Source organism: Pomacea canaliculata, linkage group LG10 (genome assembly GCF_003073045.1).
Source record: "Pomacea canaliculata isolate SZHN2017 linkage group LG10, ASM307304v1, whole genome shotgun sequence".
NCBI classification, from domain to species: domain Eukaryota; kingdom Metazoa; phylum Mollusca; class Gastropoda; order Architaenioglossa; family Ampullariidae; genus Pomacea; species Pomacea canaliculata.
The window spans coordinates 5,066,522-5,093,365 of NC_037599.1; the positions used below are offsets into that span (position 1 = coordinate 5,066,522).

Below are 26,844 nucleotides of genomic sequence, written 5' to 3' on the forward strand. Positions count from 1 at the left end.
GGTTTGAAAAGCAATGAAAGATGACTAGAAGATTCCTGAAAATGTGAATTGAGAACTAAACATGTTTGTGTTGAAATTTAACTTGATGAATTGACCACACCCATTTACTACCAGTATCATCAGATAAGACTTGATGAAATTGAATTTACTTAAAATTTGTGTCTGACAACAGATCCAAACAAACTGCTGGTCTACACGGAGGTGGCACCTCGTGATTCACACATCATCGAAGGCCATAGCACAGAAGAGATCAGAGGCTCCTTTGGGCGTGAGGGGAGGTGCAAAAGGCTGGGCAGCTTCGTGCATGTACAGACTATGGCTGCAGCAAGGTAGTTTTCGTGCGTATAGGCTTGGCCAAGCGGGTGTGGGAGATGCTGGAGCTGTCATTTTAACATTGTGCCAGACCCTAAACTGACTTGTCACCTTCTCTGCAGTGTTGCCACATATTGTAATGTCATGCGGTGGCCCTAACGAGCCTGAAAGTGAAACGCCATTTAGATATTCCCCCAAATTCACAGATAATCAACTAAACATATTTCATGATGAGCATGATCTCCTTGTTGTACAAAGCTCACTCGGCTGTCAGAAGAAGCAGCGGTGACTGGCCTGACAATCAGCATCAAGATGGACGTTATTTCAAGTCGACAACAAGCAAGAAGCCCCACTTCAACTACATGGGGAATGTATTAAAAACCGTGTGCTCACTCACCTTCAGCGTTGATGTAAAGATAACCTGAACTTAAAATATATCAAGGTTTCAAAAAAAATCAGATAATGTTATGCAACACTTTTATTTTTATAAGAAAGATGTCACATTGCAGTGACAAAAGTTACTTGAAAAGCAACATCAATGTCTTTTTTGTTCAACAACATAATAATCCCCAATTTTGTTCAAGTTTTGTGAAGATCTTGAATGTGCTACATTTCTCTTGAATCATCTAGATAAGAAATTCAGCACATACACAAAGTTGAAACAAGGCAGCTATGTACAGCTTATTTGCTGCCGAGGTTTAGTCGTAAAACCAGAGTCTACAAGACCTAGCTTCGTCTGGCGGTAAGCCACGCCCGTGTGGACACAGCTATGTATGTACACGATTATTTTAGCAGCATAAATGGGAACCGCCAGAACTCATGCTTAATTTAAATAATTTTCTGTTTCGTTACTTAAGTCTTCTTTTTTTCCCCGCAGTTATCGCAGCTTTTATTCTCTTTTATCGTTCATCCTTGCTCTAGCTTATTGATGGTGTTACCAATGGAGTGTTGGCCTCTCGCTTCTCATTGGCAGGCTATGTTCATCACCACTGGCTGAGAGAATCTGTGGAGCCGAGGTCAGTGCTGTTAACCGGAAACAGTTTATACCATGTCATGGTGTGCGTGCTTAAATCCAGTGCGTCCAGGCGTACCACTGCTTCTCCCAGGCTCTGCTTTCGCTCGAAATTTCGCGGCCGCTCCCATACGACGATCTAGAAAGATGTTAAGTGAGACATTAGCACAGGTCCTTTTGGTCTCATTGCAGGACATCGCTGTCCACTCACATCTCTCACACACGCACACGCACACGCACGCCGAGCGCTCGATCTGAGCACAAATGATGCTAGGGTCGTGACAGAAAACTTAAATTGTTTGCCTCTGTAACACTAGCCTTCTGTGAATAGCGAGCCACGTACCCGCATGTGTCGCCCGTGGACATTGCAAGCTGAGTACTTGATCTTCCGCCGGAAGACTGGGTCAGTGGTCGCCTTTACCACGTGTGTCTTCTTCTTCTGAATCGTTTTCTGGCCCTCCACCAAGTAGGTCTTGACATAAGTGTCTGCGGCGGCATAGGAAAGGATGGGGTGTAGGTGGGTACACGTACAAAACATATTATTTAGAAAGGTCGCTGATCTCGGTTTCCATTGTAATAACATCCTCTAGAGGTCAGAGTTCACACAATATGCCTATTGCCACTGTTTTATTATGTTTCTTAGACCACCTCACCTCCACACCATTAACGCGATCTGTTCATTAATATCACAGAAGATTATGAGATAATCCTCATAAGTAAACAAAAACTATAAAACAACTAGGCATAATCTTTTGTTGGTACGCCGTTTTGAATCTCAATGGACAAAGTAGTGAGGTGTTTCAGCTGGTAAGCTGTCAAAGAAAGAATAGAAAAAGTGGTCTAGACAACCTCTACGAAGAGAACAAGCTTTAAAAAAAAGCTGACCTGGCAGAGGGATGTTGCCAGGTCGCTGAAGACCTTTCACGCAGATGATGTCTACCTCCAATTGTCCTTTCGACACGTTGAATCCTACTTTGATGTCCCCGCAGACCAGTGTTTCTGCAACAGACAAAGTTTTATTACTACTATGAACGTCGATGTATGGATACGAACGTGAGCACGTGAGTCATCGTGCATGCTACTTCTAATGGCATCTAAATTGTGTGCACCATGATTGTCGCTGCTGCCAAAATAATGGTTGAAACAGTATCAGATTATCAGGACCAGCAATTCTACTTCGTTTTCTGTCCGTGTCAAACACAACACCGAGCTGCTGCTAGGTTTGGACCGGAAATGACGCCACTAACCGTTGGATGGCCGCGGAGGAACCTGACCAGGACCAAGAATGGATGTAATGTCGTCTCCCTCTGGAGCTGGCCTATCTGGTGTTATTGGCGTTGGACTGAAAGAAAAGGTCGAAAGTTACAACATTCGAATCTTGGTGCTTATAATAATTTGTGTCAGTCTGTCAGAAGCAAGCTGTTTTCCACGACTCTACATGCAGACGCGAGTTATGCGGCTGTGTGCAGCAGTAAACAAGTCGAATAGGTTACAGTAAAGAGAGTTAAATGTAATTGCTTTATTGTTTTAAAAAGCGACTACCACTACTTTGTAACCGAGGTCCTAACAAGTTGATCAGTCGCCGTCACAATTCTTCAAGAGTGCGTGTTATATTGCCACTGAGGGTGCACAGCCTTGTTTCGGGAGGAACCGAAGCCATTCTAAGCTAATTACTTTTCCTGGATCACTGCCCGGAAAATCAATGCCATAATTTGGCAAGTTGGAGCCAAAAGAGTTAACTTGGCCGCGCGTCTGAAACATACGGACGGAGCAATCTAGTCGTGGGATACGAAACGATATCGATTGAAGAGCAGACCTGGAAGTCTAATCTAATGACTTACATCGCCTTTATTCTCAACACTATTCTTTAACTTCGGCTTTCAAGAAAAATGTTGTTATATGTTGCGACTGTATTTTGAGGCAAGGTTCTTAGAGCTCCGTTATTTTTCGGAGAATATCGGATATTTTCATATGTATGCGTATGGTAGGCGATGCAGATGAGATGTCTTCAAATGCTTTTAACAGAAAAGTGACATCTCACGATTTTAAAAGATAGATGGCCACGAGAACACTAGTCCCATGGGATGAGTACCTGTAAAGATCCTCGTCGCTGCTGTCGTCGGACAGAAAGAAGGAGGAAGAACTATTGGCGCGACTGAGCGGGCGGGGTGGTGCCAACAAATCCATTGTGTCTGTAAACAGTCAATCGTACACAAGGAATTAAGTGAAAAGGGTTTAGTTAAAACAACTTCATGCCTTTCATGAACGAGAAAAGAAAATGTAGACAGCAAAGTGCGCGCGTGTAGGAGAGAGGGATCGATGTGAGACACGAAAAAAAAAAAGTATAAGACGTTAGAAAGTTATGGCGATTTTTTTTTCTGCTTTAATGTACATTATGTGCTACGCAAATGTGACAAAAGCCTTAGGACTAAAGCTTAAATATGGCCGAATGTTTGACCAACTGTGACGAAGTTTTTACATGAGGGCTATAAAAAATCTTGGTAAAATGTTTGTCCATATTTGTCCGATTAAGAATGACATTTAGAGCCCACCCCCACGCATACACGAATTATTTGCATCTGTAACTAATGAAATATATCATTAGAAAAGAGGACAGTGTCATGAATGTTTTGTAAAAGAAAGAAGAGCTGGAAACGGCTGTTCACGCACATGACGTCCGTCTTTGCACACCAGGGCTCGTGTCCGCCATGTTGCCGTCTGTCGCGGACTGCTGGCGAGCCACATCCCCTGGAGAACTTTCATCTGACCCTGGAGAGAAAAAGGTCAGGGGGTCAGCGTCGTCGAAATTGAATTATGACATCCCTGCAAAATCCAAGGCTTGTTTTTAAAGTACAGCTGATATCGATTGTTCATACTTTCGAAAACGAGAATGGATTACTTTTTCCCCTGATCCGTTCTCACTTTTTTTGGGGGGGGGTTTCTTCTTTACAAACGATGGAACTAGAGTTTCGTCCAATCAGAATTAGCACAGAGAGAGAGAGAGATTACAGACAGAATATTAGAATAGGTTATGTTTTTCTGTGAGTTTTTGTGTTTGCTTTCAAGAACGCATAATGCTCCGCTGCTCGTTTAAGGACGCGGAGTAATATCGGGAATGAGGCGTGTGTTTTCGAGAAGATCTGCATGATATCTGAGTCATTCCCTTCTATGCTTATCATAAATACATATATATTTTCTGTGCCATATTAACTGAGCTGACAGGAGGCTTTTCCTATCACACATCATCGACTTCATTAACCCCGCAAACAGATGATAGTTTACCATTGATTCATTAGCATACAGCCATACACCATGCATGACGCACCCGCGTTAGTCTGCTACAGCACCTGTGTGTCAGCTGGTGCCCTCTACCAGCTATACTACATCAGAGATCTCTGACTGTGTTAACGTACAACAACGCTCCATGGTCGCTACCCTGATTGAAAGTCGGGTACTTACCACCTTCTTTGCGGTCGGAGAGAGACAAGGAGTTGGATACGCGGGACATGCGGCTCTTCGCTCGGCGTCTTGTCGTTTTCGCTCCTTTGGCGGCATCTGTCTGTGCTGCACGTGCAAAAGGGAAAAAAGAAAAGAGATGAAGGACAAGATATAGGACTGCAATGCAAGTGCGAGAGTGAGCATGAACAACAGAACGAACAAAAACCCAAACAAGTTGATGGTAATATCGTCAGATGCGCCAAAGACCACTGAGGTCTAAAAGAATGATGATGATCATGATGACGATGATGATGATGATGATGATGGAAAGCGATGTGGCAGTACCATTTGTCAAGTGGAAGGCTGAATGACACGTAGTTGTTGGCGAAGAGCCCCGCCCTGTAAAAATAAAAAAAACAAAACATGTGCAGTCAGCAGAACTGTTGAAGATACTGATTTGATATTGAAAATATCGTTCATAAGTAAATATATTGAATACATGTATCTCGCTACATTTGTATCCCCCTTCAAACACGAATCCAGACCTACCCGAGTTGGTTCCTCCTTGCGACGAGTCACGTGACGGGTCTTGCGCCTCAAGGCTGCGCGCGACGTCGCTTGCGTCATAGAAGGAGCTGGAGCGCGAGCTGGCGGGAGAGTTAATGGCTGTCAGGCACCGTGGACGAGGCAAAGGCGGCGAGTTGTCGTCGTGGTCGTGAAGGCTGCACCAGGTGGCGTTCGAGTAGCGCGGAAGATCCCGGAGGTCAAGGAGAACCTCCCCGAGAAACACGTCCCCCCTCTCTTCCCGACTCCACAAAGTGAGTTCGAGGCATCGAGCCACAAGCTGCACGACATAAGAGAAAGACATCGTACCACGCTTCCCGGAAAATAAAACATGGTCTTAAATTAATTTTTGCTCCAAAAGAGGTATTAGGGCTTATTTTCGGGGAATGTTTTATTAAGTACGAACATTTACATTTATTCTGATACCGTCATGCCATTTCTTTTAAAGGGGAGGTAACCGTTCTATGGGTGAAGACGAAGGGTTGGGCAGCACTGTCCACTCTAATAAAACCTAGATACAGCGCATATTTCCTTAGATGACACTCGCAGACGATTACATGAGCCTTCAATCTAATCAGAACAAATTTATGCTGGATTAAAACGAACCTCCCGGCACAAAGTGCAATCCCATAAAAGTATGTCATCAAACCCGGCAACAAACCTCCGTAATGGTGAAGCAGTCGTAGACAAAAGTTTGCTCCCACTTCGGGTGGCACGTGTTACCGTAAATCTCAGTTTTCAGGGTTTCTCTTGACCTGCGAACATTTTAGAATATTTTCGGCATGAATGATCACAACAAAACGATAGTGACTACAAGCACAGCTCGTGAAGCCATATTGCAGAACCGAAATATAAAACATGACCTGGAGGAGTTGGGACAGGATGACATTGGAAACGTTCACTGTTTTACTTTTCGTGTTCCTGTTTTGTTTTTCCCTTTTCAGTCAAGCAGTCATTCTTTCGTTCATTTTTTCTCGCTCTTTCCTGCCTTCGCACTCACCCATTTTCCGGCAGGAGACGTAAGAGTACGAAGGGTGATGGCAAGTGCTGACGCGCTCCCTCTGGCTCCGCCCTCCCACACGTGGTGCTGTTATGCTCCGCCCTGGTGCGCATGTGCTCTGTAGCCAGCTCTTCCGCCACGTTGTGGGCGTTACGACGTTTTTCTGCAGGCCCCGCCTCCGGTAAACTAAGGTCTCGTGCCATTGTGACATTGACATACAAGATGGACGTTGGAGGATCGTACTCCACAGAGAAATACAGTTCTCCGTTCATGTGACGTGATTCACGACCTATTTCTGCCTGATCAAATCAGAAAAAAAAAGAACTTACGGACAAGAATTCGAAGCGATGATATGTATTGCAAGAAGACAGAAGGTGGGGAAACAATGAGAAAAACTGTATCCTAAACAGAGCCATGATTAACATCCTGGGCTTCTTCTTTAGCGAGCGCCACCACACACACACACACGATAGAGAGAGGATGTGAGACTACACCTATATAAACACCATCTACACACCGGAGTTCTGGGCAACAGACGTCGCTTCATGGTGATGCCAGCAGTAGGCGAGTCTGAGGGGTGGTTGAGGGAGTGGGTGGGACTGTCTGAGGAAGGTATGACAACAAACGGCGAGCTGGAGCGACTACTGCACACCTCCATGTCGGAGTTTCGGCTGCAGCTTCTGGAACTAACAACCACACAGCAGATGATGAAATACAGCTTCAATGGACTCTACACATTCTTTTTAGGTTCTGATATGGCCTTCCTTCGTTTCACTAGTCTGTTATTTTTTGTCTCTCTCGCTAAAGTAAAACACAGATTTCTCGCTCTGCGTTTTAAATAACCTCACATTTAAATTTTTCCGATAAATATGTCCGTTTGTGCTGGAATTTTTTGAAGGGGAGGTCAGCGGTATCGATCTGACGGAAGCACGTGAGACTCATGAGACAGTAACTCAATAAATAAATAAATAATAAAATAAAAGTGTTACAACACAAATCTCTTCTCTTAGCATGCCCCTCAGGACCAGCATTCTTTCAGTACCATAATGGTTGTCGACATTTAAGCCTCAAAGATGCTTCTATACATCTACACTGATTACAGGTCACCAGGTTGTCTACAACACTCACCCGGACACATTTCTGGGGACAGTTAGAACGTGCACGGTGTCAGAGGTCGTGGCCTTGAGAACAGACTGTGCGCGCTCGTATGTTGCGTCGATAAGGGGATGTCCATTCCACTCCATCACTTGATCACCTACATCAAATTTTAAACCAGTATTGAAAAGGCTAAACATGGTGCTTTTGTTACAAAAAACGCCAGCAGTTACCCTGTTGCATGGAATGTTATCAAACTCCGCTATCTAGTCAAACAGTTTGATTACATGGGCTCTATTATAGGACAAAAACAGTTTTTAATTGCAAGCAAATTGGTTTGGCAGAAGCTGCGGATCGTAGACAGCCAGTATCAGAGACAAATGGCCTTGTGTGTTAAACCTTCTATCATTCCAAAATAGTCGACGGTGAAACATTCACACCCTTACAGCAGGCTTCAACTGATCGTTGCTATGGTTACCTTGTTGGAGTCCGGCACGCTGGGCGGGACTGCCTGCTGCCACAGTTCTGAGGACAGTTATCAGCCCTCCACTTCCGTCTTGCAGACCTCCCATCAGCTGAACGCCGAACCTTTCTGGTAAAAAAAAAAAAAAATAAGAGAATTTCAACTGATTTACGTGGAGGCAGGACTGCTTTACTAATATTCCACTAAAGCACTTTTTATTTGACTATTTTAAAGACACGGAATACAGACAATGATACTGTCTGGTTGATTTTAATCTCCATATCTCACCTCCATCTTGTCTCCTTCTTTGGCTCACATATTTACTTCTTGAAAGTGCGTTATTTCAATATTTTATTAAAATATTACTTAAGACTTTGTATTGTCAACATAATATATAATAACATCAATATGAAATGTCGAAATCAAAACATTCATAAGCATCCCTATAGCCGACATTCAGCCACACATTCACATCGCCATCTACTGTTTCACTCACCAGGAAAGGACTTCCCCGGTTTCTGCAACAGGGTGTGCACAAGCAGGCCACTCAGCTCCCACGTCTCCTTCTGCTGGACAGCGGCTCCCCCTACTGTCGGGGACGTATCCGCGGAGCGCGCGCAGAAAAGAGCAAAACTGACCTCCGGCGACGCTCTGGAACTACGGCGGGAGAGGGACGCTTCGCCCGGTAGAGAAATGGCGGAAGGCGAAGGCGGCCCTCGCGTTTGCACGTCCGCCAGCAGCTGACCTGGGGTCACTTGTACTGCCACCTTTGATGGAGATCTCTTGGGAGAAGGACGCCGCGCCGGCGCACTGTTGCGTACAGGGGTTGGAGAGCTGGCCGAGGGGCGACGTTTGTGTGGCCTGGGACTCGCCGTGGGTGAGGCGGCGGGTGACTTCTGGGCGGAGACTCGTCGGGACAAGGACGTGTTGGCGCTGCGAGGCGACGACGTCGAAGACTCGCCGACGTTGGTCGGGACAGCTGCCAAATGCGTGAGAGAGCGCAGCGTCGGCAAATCGTCAGCCTTGGGTGCGGGATTGGGTTGACTTTTGGCAACCTTCGGGTTCCCTGCCACCGTCGTCAGGTTGGTGTTCTGTTTCGAAACGCGAAAATCCGCGGACAAACGAGGTTTTGGGTCGGGAAGGTGCTGATCTTTGTGTCTTTCGTTGAGTGCTTCTTCGCTTTTGAACTTGTGCTTCCCGCCGACATGGAACTTCGGCGAGCTTTTCTTCCTCGTTGCCCAGAGAGCGCTGTTTTACGTCGAGCTGGCGTCTTTCTTTGCCGTCCGGTTTTACACTGGAGCTGAAGGACTGCCCGTAGTCCTCGCTTCCCAAGAAACTGTGCGCGGCGCTGTCGAAGGAACGGTAACTGACACTGCAGGCCGGCGAGGTGTAGTCGCTGTCGGACAGGCTGGAACTTGTCTGTGGGAGACCGCTGTTTCCGACCTTGTTGCCCGGATGGAAACCCGTTTGGTGGAACGCTTTCCGTCTCGTACCCGCGTCGACGCTACCGGAACCAGGCGCTCCAGTCTCCGTGGAGGAATTATAAAACTGTTGAGGTTGGCTGCTCTCCACACTTGACCTCGCGTCGTCGAAGTCAGACGACGACTTGTGCAGATATCGCAAGGCCGCCAGCTTCGGACCCGCAGCTCTCACCTCGCGAGAACACCCGAGATCCGAAGCTTCTTTGGATGAGCGCTTGGGAACCCGTAGCTGGCTCCCCTGCTTATGTCCATCCTGTTTATCTCCATTTGGCTTTCCTTCCTGACGGTCAGCGTGACCTGGGGATGCAGCCACTGTGCCCTGACCTCCAGATGGCGCGGTGGAGAATCTTTGGATGCATTGCCTTTTACTGACCGCCTTCTCATTCTCTTCTCCTGTCGTCGCTGACGAGACATTTTTCTCTCACGCATTATGTCGTCGATGTTTTCTTCTTCGTCATCGTCATGATCGTCTGCAGGTCGTCGATGATAGGAAAATCCTCCTTGGAGGGAAGTTGCCGGAAGGCTGCCCCGCCTGCGAGGCGGTCTTGCGCCATCTTGGTGCAGGGCATTCGACGGTGCTCTGTCCCGCTGCTTTATCTGGGAGTCGCTCACGTGGCATGATGGGATGTTTTCAATCTCGCTGTCACCACGATCACAGCCACTGCTCTACATGAAAAACAAAACAGTTAGCTCTCGCAGCATCCGGTGATGGCTAGCAAAGGAGATACTGTTGCCTGGATTTTGAATCAGTCAAGAGAATATTTTTGTTTCACTTTGCTCTTATTTGATTTGGGTTTTTTTTCCTATTGAAGGTTTCGTTCATAATGCAGTTTATTATACAGTGGCTCTGGAGCACTGGGGAAAGGGGAGAAGGAGGTTTAGCAACAATTGAAACATGACAGGGTACAAACATACAGACATTTTTAGAACATTTTTTAATGTAAGCCAAACACTCTCTCTCTCGTTCTCTCACGGTTTCATGTGCATCCCTTAGCATTTTTGACCAAGGATTAATCAGGAAAGGCAATATGAGAATTTAAAACAATTCAAAAAAAAAAAAAAGAGAGAACAAATGAGAATCCGATTACCAGGTAATAATCCATACCATAATTCTTCACAAGAAAGAGGCATTTTTTGTATAAATTCATTTATATATTTTTTGTAGAAAAGGAAAATTAAATGCGTGTTTTAAATGCATTTCTTGGGGTTTCAGGAGTCTGATTACACGTTGCCACAACAACTCTTTAAGTCCGTTTTATTTTGTCGGCTTGCGTGTCTGGACTTTTGCGTGAGCTCACCTGAAAGTCGCTCATGCACGATTCAGTGTTGTCATGGCGACCCTCCAGCTTTTTTCGTAAGACGTCCGTGGTGGTTCCCAGAGGTGAAAGGCTTTCATGGCGACGCTGACCCCGTGACCCGTGATACCACCCTCCAGTACGGCACACCATGTCACGCTTGAGCTGGCACAGACGGCAGACCCACGCCTGCCCAGTCGTCTGAAGACAGGAAGACTCCAGCATTAAGTAAAGTTTTAAAACCGACAAGAAGGCATGTTGAGTACGGTTTAAATCAAGAACTTCAGTTCTCTGGTTGCTAAACAAACTTGTAAAAAAAAAAAAATGTTTTTTAAAGCAAATATGTCAGGTCGAGAAAAATAAAGTAAGAAAAGAGAATAATGTTCACGGCAGGTGGTCTTAAATTTCCGAGGGAATAGCTTCGCAAAAAGAAATCAATAGAACAGTGTTCCCTCAAGACGTTTGAGACTTCAACCAAAAAAACAAACAAACAAACAAAAAACAAAATTGTTGACGCATCAGCTACCTCTCCAGAGTGTGAACGTGTGGGTGTGTAGGTTCCGCAGCGACCGCACACACGCTTCCGACAGTAACTGCACGTGCGTCCAGCGCCCTCAGACATCCGGGTCTTAAAGCAGAGGCGGCACAGCCGGCCAGTCGTCAGGCGCCAGCGCCCGGCTCGCTCCGACTTGCAGCTCTTCACTTCCTGTTCCGCTGCCACCATTTCTTCCTGAATTCGCCTGCAGATGTCAACGGAGAGAGCTGCACGAACCGTACGCGTGTGTGCGTGTGAGAGAGAGTGAGAGGTGCGTGCGTTTGAGCAAATGGGGAAACTTATCAAGAAAATGAGAATGGTATAGAATTCAACAAAGTGCGATGAAACGACGATTGAAGAATCCAGTTCCCACTACCCGATTATAGCATTTCGACAGGCAGTCTAGATCCTAACTTGAAAAGGTGTTGTCGAGCCTTTCCGTGCAGTTAACAACTGCCCTACGTGACACCTATGTGTCATGTGACACAGGTCAAACACGATGTTTGTTTCTCTCTAGATCCGTTAAAGGGCATCATCATCATCATCATGGTTGACACCTTAGTCATGTTGTACTCCATCCGTTTTCTCCCAACTGCTGTGAAGAACCATGAGGTAGTACAAACGACCGACTTTACCCCGAACTCTAACGATGACATGTAAATAAGGCAAACTCTCGAAACAAAACTGGTTCTTAGCAAGAAAAGTTTAGTGTTTTGGAGAGATGAAGATTTCAAATCACGTGACAACAATCCAGCGTCATTGCGACTAAAATTAAAAATGCAAAAGTTTGAAAACAAAACTTCGCTTAAAACAGCAAAAATTCTCACAAAATGTTTGTTAAAGTATTGATTAAAAGCAGAAACTTGAAGTGCACACATTTGCGCTGTGAACTTGAAACTAAAAAAAAAAAAACCAAACAAACAAATAATAATAAAAAAAAAACCCTGGAAAAAGTGGTTGAAATCTTAATCTCTGAGGCCATGTGGTCGAGTTCATGAAGCATCACGAAAAACAGCTTCAAGCTTCGTGAGTAGCCAGAGTTATATCTCACTTGACTCGCTCTTGCTCTTGGTGCTCGAACTGTTCCTGCCGTTTGATGACGTCAGCCAAAATCTGCAGCTCCTCGGGGGTCAGGTGAGAGAGGTCGGGGGAAGGAGGGTTGACAGGTGGGGGGCTTGACGGGCGCTGTACCATGTTGCCCCCCAGCACCTGTAGACAAAAGAATGCACGTGACACCAAGACAACTGTGGCGCTGAACCAAGCGACTGGCCACACGGCCTGGGATTACGGGTGGGGAGCAAACGCATCTGACGTATGATGTACGAACTGAAATGATCAATCTTCCAAAGTCGAGAGAGAGAAAGAGCGAGAATAGAAGGAGTTACCCCACCGATTTTCGAGTCGTTCTTTTTTTATTATTCATTTTCTTCGCATTGACTCTTTGCTCTGTCTTCGCTAAACCTTTTTCTTTCTTTCTCTCTTCGATATCTCGCCTCCCAAAAACATCTTGACAGTCGAAGAGTTGGGCTCACAAGATGCTTTAAAAAAAATAAATAAATAAATAAATAAAAAAAATAAAAATAAAAATCTATAAACTAGCAAGAATATTTGCCTTTGAGTTCAAAAAATAAATAAATCCCTCTCAAATCACCAAAACGTTTTCACCTTTTTAAAAAGCGAAGACATCATGAATTTGCTTTGAGGCCGACGATGAGAATGTGTCATCTTGTTCTTCTGTTGTTGACCTTTGTCCACATTGTGTCTCCGGAAGTTTCAGATACTGCCTAGAGCAGAAAAAAAATTAACGGTTGTTATGGCGAAACAGGTATCTTATCTATGTTTACACATGCAGGTAGGAATAGCGTGCTTGAAGTGTGCAAAGCCGGAAACGAAAAGACACTAAGAGGAATAATTAACGAGACTTAGGAATATCTGTGAAATGATTCTGAGTACACAAAGATAACGGTTGCTATCGCAGTCATCATGTGTGTGCTTAGTATGCTCAAATGACAAAATAAAGTGACCTGAGTTGACTTTCTATGACAAAAATCTAACCCCCACCCTAGCCTCTTCTGTCATGTTACATCTGTTGATCAATGCATACCCAGAGTAGTAGCGCAATGAACGCACGCACAGACGCGCCTATGACATGTGAACATACACAGAGCCAAAGAGCGACACAGAGAGGAAAAGACTTTTCCAGAAAGCTGTGTAATGGAGGTTTCACGCCAGGGTAACCTATTTTCATTAGCAAGAAAATGTCAGCGTAGACATAATGACACATCATGTGAGGACGATACCAAAAGCTAGTGTAGAAAAAAAAGTGTCTGTAGCAGGCATAACAAAAACTAAAAACACCAAATTGTGACGACATACGAGGTGAACGGGTCTAGGTAAAAAATAAAGACATTTTGGAAGAAGAGGTTCAAAACTCAAAAAAAAGAAGTATTTGATTGACATTGCCAGCAGCGGCGAGTAAAGACGGGGAGACAGGAAGGGGAGAGCAAATAAACATAAAAAGGCATAATAATACAACATAAAACGCAGAAGTGGCAGCCGGGTATGGCAGCAACAGATGCAGCAGCCCACTTTATTACAACTGCAGACTGCAGGACAGGAATATTGATGTATGACCATAGTCCAGTTGGCGGAGATTTAGACCCAAAACTAATTGTAACACAGGCTCTTTGGACGAAACATAAGCAGAAGAACGTCCTTTGCACAATATAATAATTATAAATCATTCGTCTTCTGCATAAGTGCGTAGTTTTTATGAAAGAACGCTCTATCGTGGAGTGACATTATCGTTCTATCATAACTTTTCGCTTGCTAACGCTGCTTGTATGGTTCCCGTCCTTTTCTCAAAAAAAAAAAAAAATACATGAAACGTGGAGTACTATGTTTATTAATTATTTTATTCTTTGAATCCATCAGGTGATAAATAAATCAGGTAAATAAATAGTGTTAGAGGTAAACAGCTCTACGAAGTTCGCGTTCTATTATTGGGAGTATAGTTCATTTTGTTCACAAGCCCACCCAACTATTAGTCATGTAAATCTGCGTCAACATACTTGTTCCGCCTGACAGTACCCTCGTCACCCACGCTCGGTAGGAAAGACCTCAGACGTGACGACGCTAGGGGGCGGACAAGAACAGGTACCGCAACCAGCAACATCGCCGCTCACATTATGCATCGCCTGATCAAGAACAGACCACTGAATGGCGGCTGCTGTGCCACAGGTGGCGCCTTGCGATCGATGCCCACCTGGAGGGTGGGGTAGGGACAGGTAGCACGAGGAGTCATGTCTCCTTCTTTACCCCACCCCCAATACACTAAAGCGCCTTGGATTTCAGGATGTAAACAAGATGCTGTTCACACCTTTCTCTATGAAAGTGATGAACAAGCCAGGTCTGCAGGATAATATCTTATTTCGTTGGAAGATGAAATCTAGTAGAGAGGATGGGGAGGGGGGTGATAAAAAAAAGGTAGTCTGATGAATTCTTTAGGTGTGGAGACGATGAGGAATGTTAGAGAACTGGAGGGATTGGAGAGAGGGAAAGAGGGAGCGAAAGGCCAATGACTCTGATCCGTTTCTCAGTTTCTCAGATGCACGCGAGGTGGGCGTGCAACGACAAACGGCGGTCCGAGGACGATCCATTTGCAAGTGTGTCAGGATGACGGAGACGGCAAGACGGGTAGGTCACACGAGAGGCATCTACGAACTTTTTAACTAAAAATTGCTCTGCAGTGAGTCACCGTACGGCTGTCACGTGACACCAATCTCGTCTTAATCACACGGTGGCGGTGTTCGAAATCGCCAGTGAATCCGACTGATGTCCGTGACAACCTGGCGTCGACACAACTAAGGCGACGCTACGCTAATTCCCAGAAGCTTCTGGGTACCCAGAAATATAAGCTAACTGAGGGGAACTGATAACTCAAACTTCCCTATAAGCACAAACAATAATAATTAGACAAATTTCCAGCAACGGACTTGAAAGCGCTGGGAAAATCTCCATTCTGGACGGTCCCGATAGCCCAGAGATCAAACACTCGTTTTTCGTCAATACATTGAGCATCTAAGGTAAAAGGTTCAGATATCGTAACAAAAAAAGTAGATTTTTATTAGTTGAAGTAGACGACATTATAATTCTAGAGTCTAGACATATCAAACACAATCTCTAGTAATGGAGTAGGCACCATGTCGATCAGAACCATGGACATCGGTTCCAGCACACATCAGAAGGCACACAAGCGCAGGACTCTGTGAAAAAGTTTGTCGACTACTAATATAAAATAGCTGCCTGTTTGGACCAGCTTCAGTTAGCTGGATTGTTCACCTGACCACTTGTACTCTCGTTATCATGTTGAGTCCAACCTGAATGTAACTGCCTCCAGAAGCGACTTCACTTCTATATCGAGCGGTTTGGGCGACACACGAGAAACCGCTCGTAACATCCTTCAGGAAAGAATGTTTAGTGCAGCCACACACAAATACAATCGCTAAGATCTTTTTCTAGTGCAAGTGGCCACTATTAACATCCCCAGGGCAAAAATGTTTAGCGAGGACACGGCAAGATCAGCAAAGTGCGAGTGAACTCCGCTCACAAGCAGCATTGTCTCACACCAAGCACCATCAAACTTCATTCAAGAGATGAGCCATTCCTCAAAGTCTAAAAATAAAATACTTTTGGATGGTACATTATCCCTTTGGACAAACATATCCTCGGGTTATATTTTCCTCTAAATTATCGGTTGATAACAACAGCTTGTCGAACAGGAAATCGCTGAATTGGAAAGCGGCAGACTGGGCGCCACCAACGACAAGAGCATAATGCCGAGGAGCTTGAGAAATTGATCTCATGTGATCCATTCTCGAACTCCTGTGATCCCTTTAATCCTCTCCTTCGGAGTCACGGAAAGGTCTCTCGACTCAAATCGTGCGAGAACCGTCCTGTAGCTGCCATGATATTTCTTACTGCAAAAATCAACTTCTCTCGACAAGCCAATAAACAAGACAAAGACGTAAATTTTTTGGGGTGGTGTAGGGATAGGGACGGGCTTTTTTGGAGGGTTTTTTTTTTTTAATGGGGAAGGGGGAGGACATGTCGGGAGGTAGTTACATACTTGTTTGGGCTCGTGTGTGAAATTAACATCTTGGCTAAACATCTGAATTAGGCGTGTTTGACTTTAAACGCCAACGACTGAAGGTTGTAGTTTCTTCTTCAGTGAAATCGTATTCCACGTTCCCTTGGCGTGCGTTGCCACGGCAACGAAACGGAGATTTGACAGGAAACAGGTTGCATGATAGCTGTTTGGGTGAGACGGCCGCTAGGCGCTATACAGGCTGGATTACTCCGCGCTGAGGTCAGCAGTTCCGCCAGAGGACAGCTGGTGTGCAAGGTAACATGAGATGTCGAGAAGTTTTTTTTTTTTGTGTGTGTGTTGTTGTTGTTCAGGGAGGGATCCGAGATGAACTGTCGTCTAGGCAACAGTGTAAGTCTTAGCCGGGCCCCGTCGATGGGACCAGGTGAGCGATCTGTGATGAGTCATTACTGTTTACCTGCGATGTGCGTGGCTGTCGCCGTGTGCGGGGCGTTGCGCATATACCAAGGTATATGTCTACCTGTCTAGTGATGGCAGGATGCGACTGAAGGTAAACGCACAGGGTAGAGAAGAGTGTAGACTGTACCTGGCCAAATCATTTTCACCTTGCGCGCTCTTGTCACTAACTGCTGGTGATAATCTTCAGCAAAGCGAAGATGGTGGAGTGATGTAATACATTCCAATCAAGTCCTTCTAAGGTGTTCACACAGCAACTCCGATAACCCACATAGTTAAATACTTAAATGAAAACAAAGCGTATAAACTAAAGCACATTTAGCATTTAAGTAGAAGAAAAAGCACAAAGGCGCGCACACACACACTCATACACACAAGGACACACACACGCGCGCATACATGCACACATTGTAGAAAATTTAATTATATACATAAAACAAAACCCCACTCCAAATAAATGACTAATGTAACAGTGGTATCCAGCTATCAATTAAGTAAACATACACTGAGAACTTGGCTGAGCAGCACTCACGAGCAAACGATATAGCTGGAAACAAACCCATCATCAGCAGCAACAAACATCTATGGCCTCACCAGTGACCCCGTCTTACCACGAACTCTGGTGGCAAGCTGACAACTAGCAAGAAAAGCAAAAAGGCTCAGTAGCAGCTAGCTTTCCATCAAAAACTTTATTTTCGTCTTAAATAAATCTGGCTTTATTATGATTTTTATCATTGGGTGTATTTTCATATGAGGTATTTTTTGCTGTAAAGAACAACAATTTTGAGTTCCTTGTATCACACTGCTAGGCATTGACAGCTGACGTGTGATTACTATCCTACATATTATTTAATATCACCATAGCACTTACAATAAAAGCTCAGACCTTCCTACCCGCCCACTCGCGCACTTTTGGGCCTTAATTTAATATCCACTTACAGTTCTTCACCATTGTGTTTCCTCGGTGAAGTAACCATAGCTCATGAAAAACACCGAGCACTTGTAGACACCATCACGGAATGGCGGCGACTGTAAGGCTCAACCAGTAATTTTATTGCACCTTTGAAGCCGGCGAAGTACAAGGTGCAACCAGGCAAACGCTCAGACCATCGCCTTTCAAGCTTGCGGACGACGTGCACGCAACAAAAACATTAACTTTTTTTTAATGTCCACGAGCACCCTGCTGTAACAGGTTCAGGATTTTTTTAATGTCCAAGAAGAGAGTTGCAATAATCTAGTTTAGACAGAACAAATGATCAGATGAGAATTTTGGTGATTGAGATGGACAGAGTATGAAGAATGGAGCTGACCTTTCGGAGCCCATAGTAAGTAGCATGACAAATGTGAGAAAGATGTTCATCAAGAGACATGTCAGCAGACATTATGTAACATAATTCACGCACTGAAGTAACAAAAGCAACATCAGCATCGTCCTACCCGAATAGAGACAGGCAATGAAGGGTAAACTCTGGCTCTCCTCTGAAGACATTAGAAAACGCCTTAAGCCGCATCTCTTTACAATGCTGCCACAAATGAAGACAGACTGTAAAATGATATTGCATCCCCCCTCCCAAAAAACAAAAAATCCAGATAATACAAATAAATATACGGTTGACCTCGACGATGATGATAGCAATATCTGACAGCGACGGTGAGACTAAGAGTAGAAATGTCTTTTCTGACACCTCTAGTCATTCGAGAACTTCAACTTTTAATGGCTTCGCTTGTAATCCACCCTCTATTGTGACTTGCATGCTCATATTCCAGCTCAGAAATCCTCTGATAGACTGTAGCAAAGCATCACTGAGATGCAGCACTGGCCTTTCGGGGATCGGCTTTCCCATAAATCCACATCCAAAATGGCGCCCAAGTCCACTCGTAGCGCAGTTAGCAGACGAAGCTCGCATTTCAGATTCTTTCTTTCGCTGCCGGATCCCATGGCGACTACCGTCTTTCGCTCCTAATGCGCAGAGAATGTCCGCAGACGGCAAGTGCTTCCTTCTCAGTGCTTCTTTAACATGTTTTCTTTTTCCTCGAATGTCATAAAAGCAATCATACCGGCTGAGAGAGAAAGGTTTCAGGCCGCATTTATCTTCAAGCACGAGACATTTTGCCCTTTTCAGATTGAAAGTTCTAGATTCTGCTATCTCAATCGTTTTCATTCTGCTAATATATGTCAGAGTGTTTGCAGAGCTGGTCATAAACTATAAACCAGATTAGTTTAAAAAAATTATCGGTTATTAAGCTGAAATGTCAGTCCTGGTGACAGTTACAGATCACCCAGCAACTTTGCTAATCAAACTTTTACAAATTAGTTATGCTGTTTAAATTATATTACAAGTTTAGAGACAGAAGCCATGCTCAGAATCAAAGAGGCAGTAAACAAGAAACAAAATATTGAAAGTGTCTTCCTTTTTTACACATCAGAGTCGTTACACATTAAGCTCATCTCTCGCCACCTTCGGAAATGAGATTTTCGCACATCGAGGCGCCAGGTGTCTGCTGTTATTTCCTGATGGCTGCCAAGTGCCAATTAATCATCCTTAGTTGGGAAGCTTCGGGAAGTTTGGGTAAGAAACAGACACATTACACAAGTGTCAGCCATATCTCGAGCTGAGTGGTCATCTGATGAGATGGTTTTGATAATCGCATCAATTAATTTAAAATCGCACTTAATGGAAAACTTCACGTGCTTACTGACTTTTGAATGGTATCATGTGCAACAAAAATATCAAGCACATACATACATAGAGAGAGAAACTGAACATTGACTAGGCCATCCTCTCGTTTCAAGGAGGAGCGTTGGGGAAAAAACTTCAACAGAACATACAATTTAAACGGTAAGGATTTTAAATTTCACGAGTGAGATTTTAAAAAGAGGTAGGGTCCACCTTTTCACTTTTTTAAAGCAAATGTAATTCTGTGCTTTTCTTATAACTACAAATCAAAAACATGACGAAGAAGCATATGGCAATCATGTCTAAGCCACAGATACAAAATAAACACTCATGGACGCGCACGCGGACACACACACACACAGAGGCTGGCATAATAAAATCGGAAGTTATGATAACACAAACTCGGAATACCTCAACCAAACCTTATCAAAGCATCTCCTAGACCAATGTGTTTAATATCTGCAATAAAACTTCTTCCAGTTTTATCCTCCTACGCAGCTTCCCGCTTTGATAGATTTTAGCTTTGTATTCCCCTCCATTAGTCGCTTTCTCTCTCTCGGGTTCATGTTATCCATTTTTTCCGAAATGTCAAATGGAAATCTAAGTTTCCATTATCTGCTCTCAACGCCCATTCCATTGTAAGCACCATGGTGTTCCCATGTGTTTGGTGGACGGTTTTCCTGTATGTGTAATTTTTTTTTACTTGGTTTTTCGTACAGTTGTGCTTCAGAAAAACATCCGTTTGCCATCAGTGTGCTTGCCTGTCTCCTGATTTAGTTCCCTGCTGAGTTTTCTTGTCTGCTAACCTACCACCACCAGAAAGTTAAATTTTAAAGGTTCGCGTATGAATCGTCGTATAAACTAGTAAACCACACATCGGATTCGATCAACAGCTTTTCAAACAGCCAGCATACGTTCCAAACTTTTATAATTGTATTTAAAAAAATTTTTGCATAATTTATTTTCATCAAAAACTGCTCAGCTGTCTTATCATTCATTCTGCGTAAATTCACTCAGGATTTATTTGTTTGCGTAAATTAGACGATGTGGTGCCTCGCCGGCGATGTTAGATGTAAGTGAAGACGATCCGGAACATATGTGCGACTATCGGCTTTAATATTCTTCTCTGTCAGAACCTAGAAAACACTTATGTACAAACTGTGTCGAAAATTGTGTGTGCAGTCAGCAAGCACAGCTCCTGGTGTCAAGGCTAAAAATAGCTCCAGCATGTGCAGCTGTTTGGTCAGAAAATCTATTTTTATCACTCCCATCTCACCACCAGCTTCCACTGACAGGTATACAATCGGTGTTGATACATTTATATTTAACAACTGTAAATGAATATGTGCAGGTGTGCGTATAATTACATTTTTTACACTTTATGTCTTATTTTTTATTTAATTTATGTTATTAGGAGCTGAATCACGCTAATGTGTCGGGTTGACTAAGTAGATGACAAATCGTCACCTTTACTTCTGTTCATGATTAGCAAGTCTTATTTCTTTATTTCTTATTTTTCTGAAGACAAGCGCTTGTTGCAATCTGTAAGAGGGCAATCTTCCTTCGTATGCATCGCCTGTTAAAATTATTTTTACACATTCTGATTTAAGAGAGAACTGGGAAATATTTTCTTAAGCTCGCATCGATATTAACGGCTCAAACGGCATACAAAATAAGTTCTACTCGCTGCACATAACAAGAACCATAAGTTTCAATGCAGGTCATGCAATTAAAACAAGAAACACGGTTAATAGATTTTTCTGTGATGTTAGAAGAGGATGACATGGGAAAAGCCATGTTGGCAGGTGGGTAGCGACAACAAGCACACCTCGTCTACTGACGTCAGAGCTTCCCCTCGTTCCCTCCGACAGAACAGGTACAGGTGATCTTATCGCGGTTCAAGTCTGCGGTCAATACTTTCACATGACAGCATAGTCTTGCCATTAAAAAAAAAAAAACTAATAAAATAAATTAATTACTACCTATAAACAATTCCATATACATTTGTTGGCTGAGATCATGTCTAGTTAGATCACTCACTACACAGCAGCAACAACAACAGCAGCCATATGTGCACGAGCACCCACCTTTGTATAGGGAAGACATTCATTCACCTTCACAACAAGTACACATACACATGGAGGAAACCAGAGTAGCTAGAGAAAAGCAACCCTGTATACAGGTGTCGCACATCCAGAGAGAGGTAAGATGGAGACGACATAAACACTCACTAACCATGATTCCTCCCTGTCGTGTTGACGGGCATTTATACACTGCCCCAGAAGGCAATTCATAATTCATTTAGTTTAAAGTGTGCTATTTGAAATGGGTAGCCATCATAACTGTTTTGTGGTACTGCATTGAAAACGAAAGCTACTCACATAAATATGACAGGTACAGTATCAGCAGTGTTTGAAGGGAAAAACATTTCTGAAAAAACCAAACGTCCGCCACGAAATAGCTTAGTGATGTTAGTATATTTTCGACAAGACTGCTGCTAGAATTATATATTACCGTAGATAGTACAGACAACAGAACTGTGCAATAATGTCATGTGACACCCTCAGTTTTATTTGAGGAATAAAGAAGGTCGAGATTGGAATCTTGCTTTCTTTTATCAAAGGACATTTTTTGAAGGTGGTGTTAAGTCCTCACGGAATTCTGGATCGTCTCACTATAGCGAAATCAATATGCACATCTTGAAAAATGCATTATCCTGTGTACAAAAAATATCAGACAAAAACTACTGGTATCGATTTCAATTTTAACACACCCAATTAATAAATGGATGGTTTGGAGACAGGTTGCACGGAAATATGAAAGAGGAGGGAGAAACAGAGACCTGTTCATAACATACACACACAGACCATCGAATGTTATGAATGTTAGTGTGGACGTTGCAGTATGAAGATTAAAATTAAAGGTACCACACATGCACACACTTTGTCTCTCAAAACTGCTGCGAGCTAACTGAAATATTCGAAGCAAACACTCTGGACAAGTTAATGTAACGCCTAATGAGAACATGTTTTCTATACGTTGGACAAACAATAGAAGTCATTGAAGATGCATTTCTAATATGTTGGAGATAAGATTAAGTAAAGGCGTGTGTATATCTAATATGTTAAAGCTATTTGCTCCAGTGAATGTGTCCATGCTTCTGCTGTCTTGCGGAGATGAGATCAGTTTCTTATAGGTTAGGCAACCTGTTATTATTCTGCTGTCGTGGAGACAGGCTTTTATGTCAGTGAGAAATTATTTTCTATGGACGCGGGAATCAAGTTTCTTGATTAGTAAACAGTTGGACTGTTGTGTCAAAATAGCAGGTGGGTAGAGCAGTGGGTTGGTGTCGCGTTTAAGGTCGGGTTCCCATAAACACTGCCCGAACAGGTAAGGTATCTCCAGTACCCAGGTAGGAAAGTGGAATGAGAGATTGAATGACACGTATTAATCGAATGGTGTGGATTTTGAGGGAATATGATTCGCATATCGCGCATCGAACAGTGTAGATCGTTAGGCAGGTGAGAACTTTGCGACTTGTCCGCACTTTAGTAATTATAGGCCGATGAGGATCAAAAGACCAGGTGTTCGGGCCGGACAGGTAGGTTAATCTCAAGTAAGGAAAGGATTCCAGAGCTGGGCGACTGTCTCGTGCTAGCGGTGATGGGGGATTGGTTGTATTTTATGTAGACAGGTGAGTGATGAGATTGTGAGAGTGACCGACTAATCGTGAACCACGGATAGTCTAAACCGGCAATTTAACATCGTGATGAACCGAGAATCGCTGCTTCGCCACAAAACATACTCATCAGAGCGAGAGAGACATTGATTCCATCAAGTCTTGTTTATCAAGTATTAAGTCTGTTATCACAAGTCGACCACCACCAGACAGAAGCAGTGGTATAGAGATTAGCTAAGAAGTATGCAGCCCACAGAGTGTGGAGAAGAGTGACCTCTAACCTTGCAAATCGTCTTTCTACTCTTGGCAGAGAGATGCGTTGTCTGGTATCAAAGCTAGGTGCTGGTTCTACTCTGGTGATAGGAAGGGATTGCACACTGGTGCAAGGGGTGAGCGCTCGTCCCAACTCATTACAAAGCATGTCTCATATCTTAGTGCAAGGGAGAGCTGTTCCAGACAAAGAAGATCAACGGTCAGTGGATCACCATCGGGAAGGTCAGACCGAGGACAATTGTGCACCATAAACAAAGGACATTTCTATTTAGCAAGGGACAATTGTTCGAGACAAAGAAGGACAATTTTGTGCCATACCACCAAGGACCATTCTACTCCACGCAGCAAAGTCAATTCAGTCGAGCTAAGTGGTGTGACCTGTGGAGCGTGCGAATGTATATATGAATGAGTGTGGTGTATAATGAGTGGTAGTTAAAAGTTCTTTCGTGTCACAAGATACCTGGATTAGTGGTGGGAAGATAGGATTTAACTGGGCACCCTAGATAATTAGCCAGGATAGGAATTTACATACATTGTCTCTTTCGTTGTTGATGTTAGTGATTTGTGTAAACTCGACATTTTTTAAAATCAATAATTAACTTGTTTTCACTAAATTGCGTCGTGTTTGTTTATTGGAGATGTGTGCTGGGAGCTTGAGCTGTTATGAAATTAATAATTAGCAATTTAGCGAAAGTACATTGCGCACAGGTATATGTCGGCGTGGATGGCAGAGTAGTCGAGAGAGTAGTTAATTTTTCGAATATCAAAATTCTATTATTATGATTACTGAAAGCAGATTAATCATATTTTATAATATTTTTTCTTGTAATAGGCTTTATCCAATCAGAAAAAATGTTGCACCTCAGGAGTCTTTCATCAACTATAACTTCACTTTACACAGTACCCTTAATGTCTCATCAATAAATGTCATAAAGCCACTGTGATCGGTTTACGCACAGCGACCAAACATAACCTATGACCTTCCTTTTCCCCTTAACAAAAAGCACGGAGATCTTGAAATTTATCTTATGGACCTTCTCTCGATGTATGTACCCTCATTAAACACGCACCCCACTCGCCTGTCTGCGAACTGTTCCATGGGAGGTCACATCACGTGGCCTTCGTGAACTGTTATCGACGTCAGTAACATCAAACTATTTAACACTTACTCTGTACTGATTTTCAACTGCTTGTTTCATCTAATGGATAACAAAACATTAAAATAAGATGCTCTTGAGAACAATGAACAAACTGTACGGCATTCCATGTATATATATATATTCGATAGGACGATATATGTATATATCAACACACTATACACTTACGTCATCCTTTATACAACTTTAACTTGTTGTTGTTGTTGTTGTTGTTGTTGTTGTTGTTGTTGTTGTTGTTGAAAGGAACTAATTCAGTGATTTTGTAAAGATCTAAAATCATCTACACATCTATTGCCCTGTAACTCCATTGACATCTTCATTTTATATTTATATCTTTGTGTGTACTCTCTTGTAACACAATGATCTCGCGGGAAGTCATGCATTGTACACTGTACAAGTGGAAAATAAACTTACCACGACTGTACACATAAACCCCCGGCGATGAACAGGTGAGCAGCCGCAGGCACAGGCCAGCCTCTCATAAGTCGCTGGAAAACCTCATTGCACTCGCCACTTCTCCGCGAAATGGAACGAAAATGTGAAAGCACAACGATAAGGGCAGTCGTTGCGGGAGTCCAATCTTTTCCAAATGTGTTTTGGCAGATCGCGGCTGTCACGTGTCGTCTGTCATAAAGCTGCGAAGACGCCGGTCCCTCGTGCACCTGACTGTCGTCTGCTCGTCACCTCGCGAGAGTTCGCGTGCGAAGACCGCGGTCTCGGCGAGGTTTCGGCTAACCACTCCTTCCAATCGTTGCCAGCAAAATGAAACTATTTTTCAAACCGAACTGCGTCCGCTCCTACTCCCACATTGCGGCTGATAACATCATCAGCGCCAAGACCACTCCGCTAGCTTGCAGTGACGGATAGCACCAGCAGCAGGGTCGGGGTGTGTGGGGTGTGTGGGGTACGGATGGGGTAGGAGGAGGAGGAGAAGGCAACCAGACCCCGTGACGTCAGCGACGGGCAACGCCAAGCATATGGTCTGGCGCGTTTGTCAACGGACAGCCACGTTGGACAAACCACTTTCTGTTGTCACCTGGTTATACATGCAGAGGCCGACCTCATGGAGCGAGGCTTAGCATCATGTCGACACAGAGGAGGCAGCCCCTTCTCTTGGCTGCGTTAAAACACTATTGATCTGTTTCTAGGTGGGTCATCGCTTGGGGGTCTCTTAAGTGCTGAACAGCTGGTATACCCCCAACCCCACCACCCCACCACCACCCCACCACACACACACACCTAACTTCTTCCACCTCCCTTATTTTCTCGCTCTCTCGCTGCTTGCTCCCTCCCTTGACATCTCTGTCAGCCTGGAGTGTTTTTGACAAACAATTATTTTCAGTACCGCCAGCTATATTGTGTTTTTCTAGCTCTCCTGCGCACTTCTAATGACGGACTTAGAATGCAATAAAAGATCAAATACCACAATTTTCAGAAAATTAGGGGTGTCTCTCGGCAGATCTTTATCGTTAGTTTGACGGTATTTTACGAGAGCTGCACACCCTATATTTGAGCGTCTCTTCTCTCCTGCGTCCTTCCTCCCTCTCTCTTCCTGCGTTCGATTGTGTGTATGTGTGCGAGCGTGCACGTTCGTATACGTCAGAACTAGCTAGTCACGTTTTTTTAGTGTCTGGGAAAAAATCGTTTGGTTTCTGTTGACGTCACAGGGGTTTATTTGTTGTCTAAACGGTGTTCCGTTGTTTTGTCAAACGTTCTCATTCATTCTCTTCTCGAGTGGGTAGTTTAAAAACACTGAGTCACCAATGACGCAAACAAGCGCTCGTGCACACGCACACATACACACTATCTCTTTGAAACAAATGCACGACCATACCATCTCTCCTGTCGCTCCCAAGCCTTACGAGCATGCTTCCCTCCTCTCTCTGTGTGAGAGAGAACATGTGGAAGATTGCTGAGGGGGAGGGGGACCGACAAGCACGCACACACGTACGCGGACATTGAGCTTGATTGGCCAGTCAGCCAGTAGTTGGGGGCGGGGGTTGGAGTGAGGAAGGTCGGCTTGCCAGCTTGTCGTGGAGATGTTTAACTCTTAATGAAGAGCGTTCGTACAAGCTGTTTCCTGGGTACAGAATAAACTTCTTGGCCATTCAATAGTTCGATCGTTCAGTTCAATCCCACTGGAGCAGAAACATGCATTTTATGGTCTAGTCTTTGTCTAACACGTTTATTTATCATTCAGTTGCCACCGATTGCAACCTTTGCCACACACGCACACATATATTTATATAAACAAAAACATGAATAAAAGAAAGAAGACGAATAAAAGAAAAGCCTAGAA

At 43.9% G+C, this 26,844-nt stretch overlaps 1 protein-coding gene across 4 annotated transcripts; it reads right to left on the reverse strand.

Moving 5' to 3' along the window:
- Positions 1-772: 772 nt before the first annotated feature.
- On the reverse strand, positions 773-25,770 carry LOC112573389 (regulating synaptic membrane exocytosis protein 2-like). 4 transcript variants are annotated; one of them, XM_025253704.1, is made up of 20 exons: positions 24,960-25,770; positions 12,861-12,979; positions 12,247-12,404; positions 11,187-11,400; positions 10,664-10,861; positions 8,381-10,026; positions 7,900-8,013; positions 7,455-7,581; positions 6,844-7,012; positions 6,327-6,625; positions 5,988-6,081; positions 5,312-5,606; positions 5,108-5,161; positions 4,784-4,888; positions 3,995-4,093; positions 3,417-3,516; positions 2,572-2,666; positions 2,210-2,323; positions 1,668-1,810; positions 773-1,463 (listed from the first exon to the last, which is right to left on the reverse strand). In XM_025253704.1, exons 7-20 carry the CDS (start codon positions 7,991-7,993, stop codon positions 1,296-1,298), a joined length of 1,956 nt encoding a protein of 651 aa, XP_025109489.1. In that variant the 5' UTR covers positions 7,994-8,013; positions 8,381-10,026; positions 10,664-10,861; positions 11,187-11,400; positions 12,247-12,404; positions 12,861-12,979; positions 24,960-25,770; the 3' UTR covers positions 773-1,295. The 4 variants fall into 4 exon arrangements, with proteins under 4 accessions (XP_025109489.1, XP_025109485.1, XP_025109486.1 ...); XM_025253700.1 differs by having other exon boundaries at positions 8,381-10,031; XM_025253701.1 differs by lacking the exon at positions 24,960-25,770 and adding an exon at positions 14,267-14,391 and having other exon boundaries at positions 8,381-10,031.
- Positions 25,771-26,844: the final 1,074 nt, after the last annotated feature.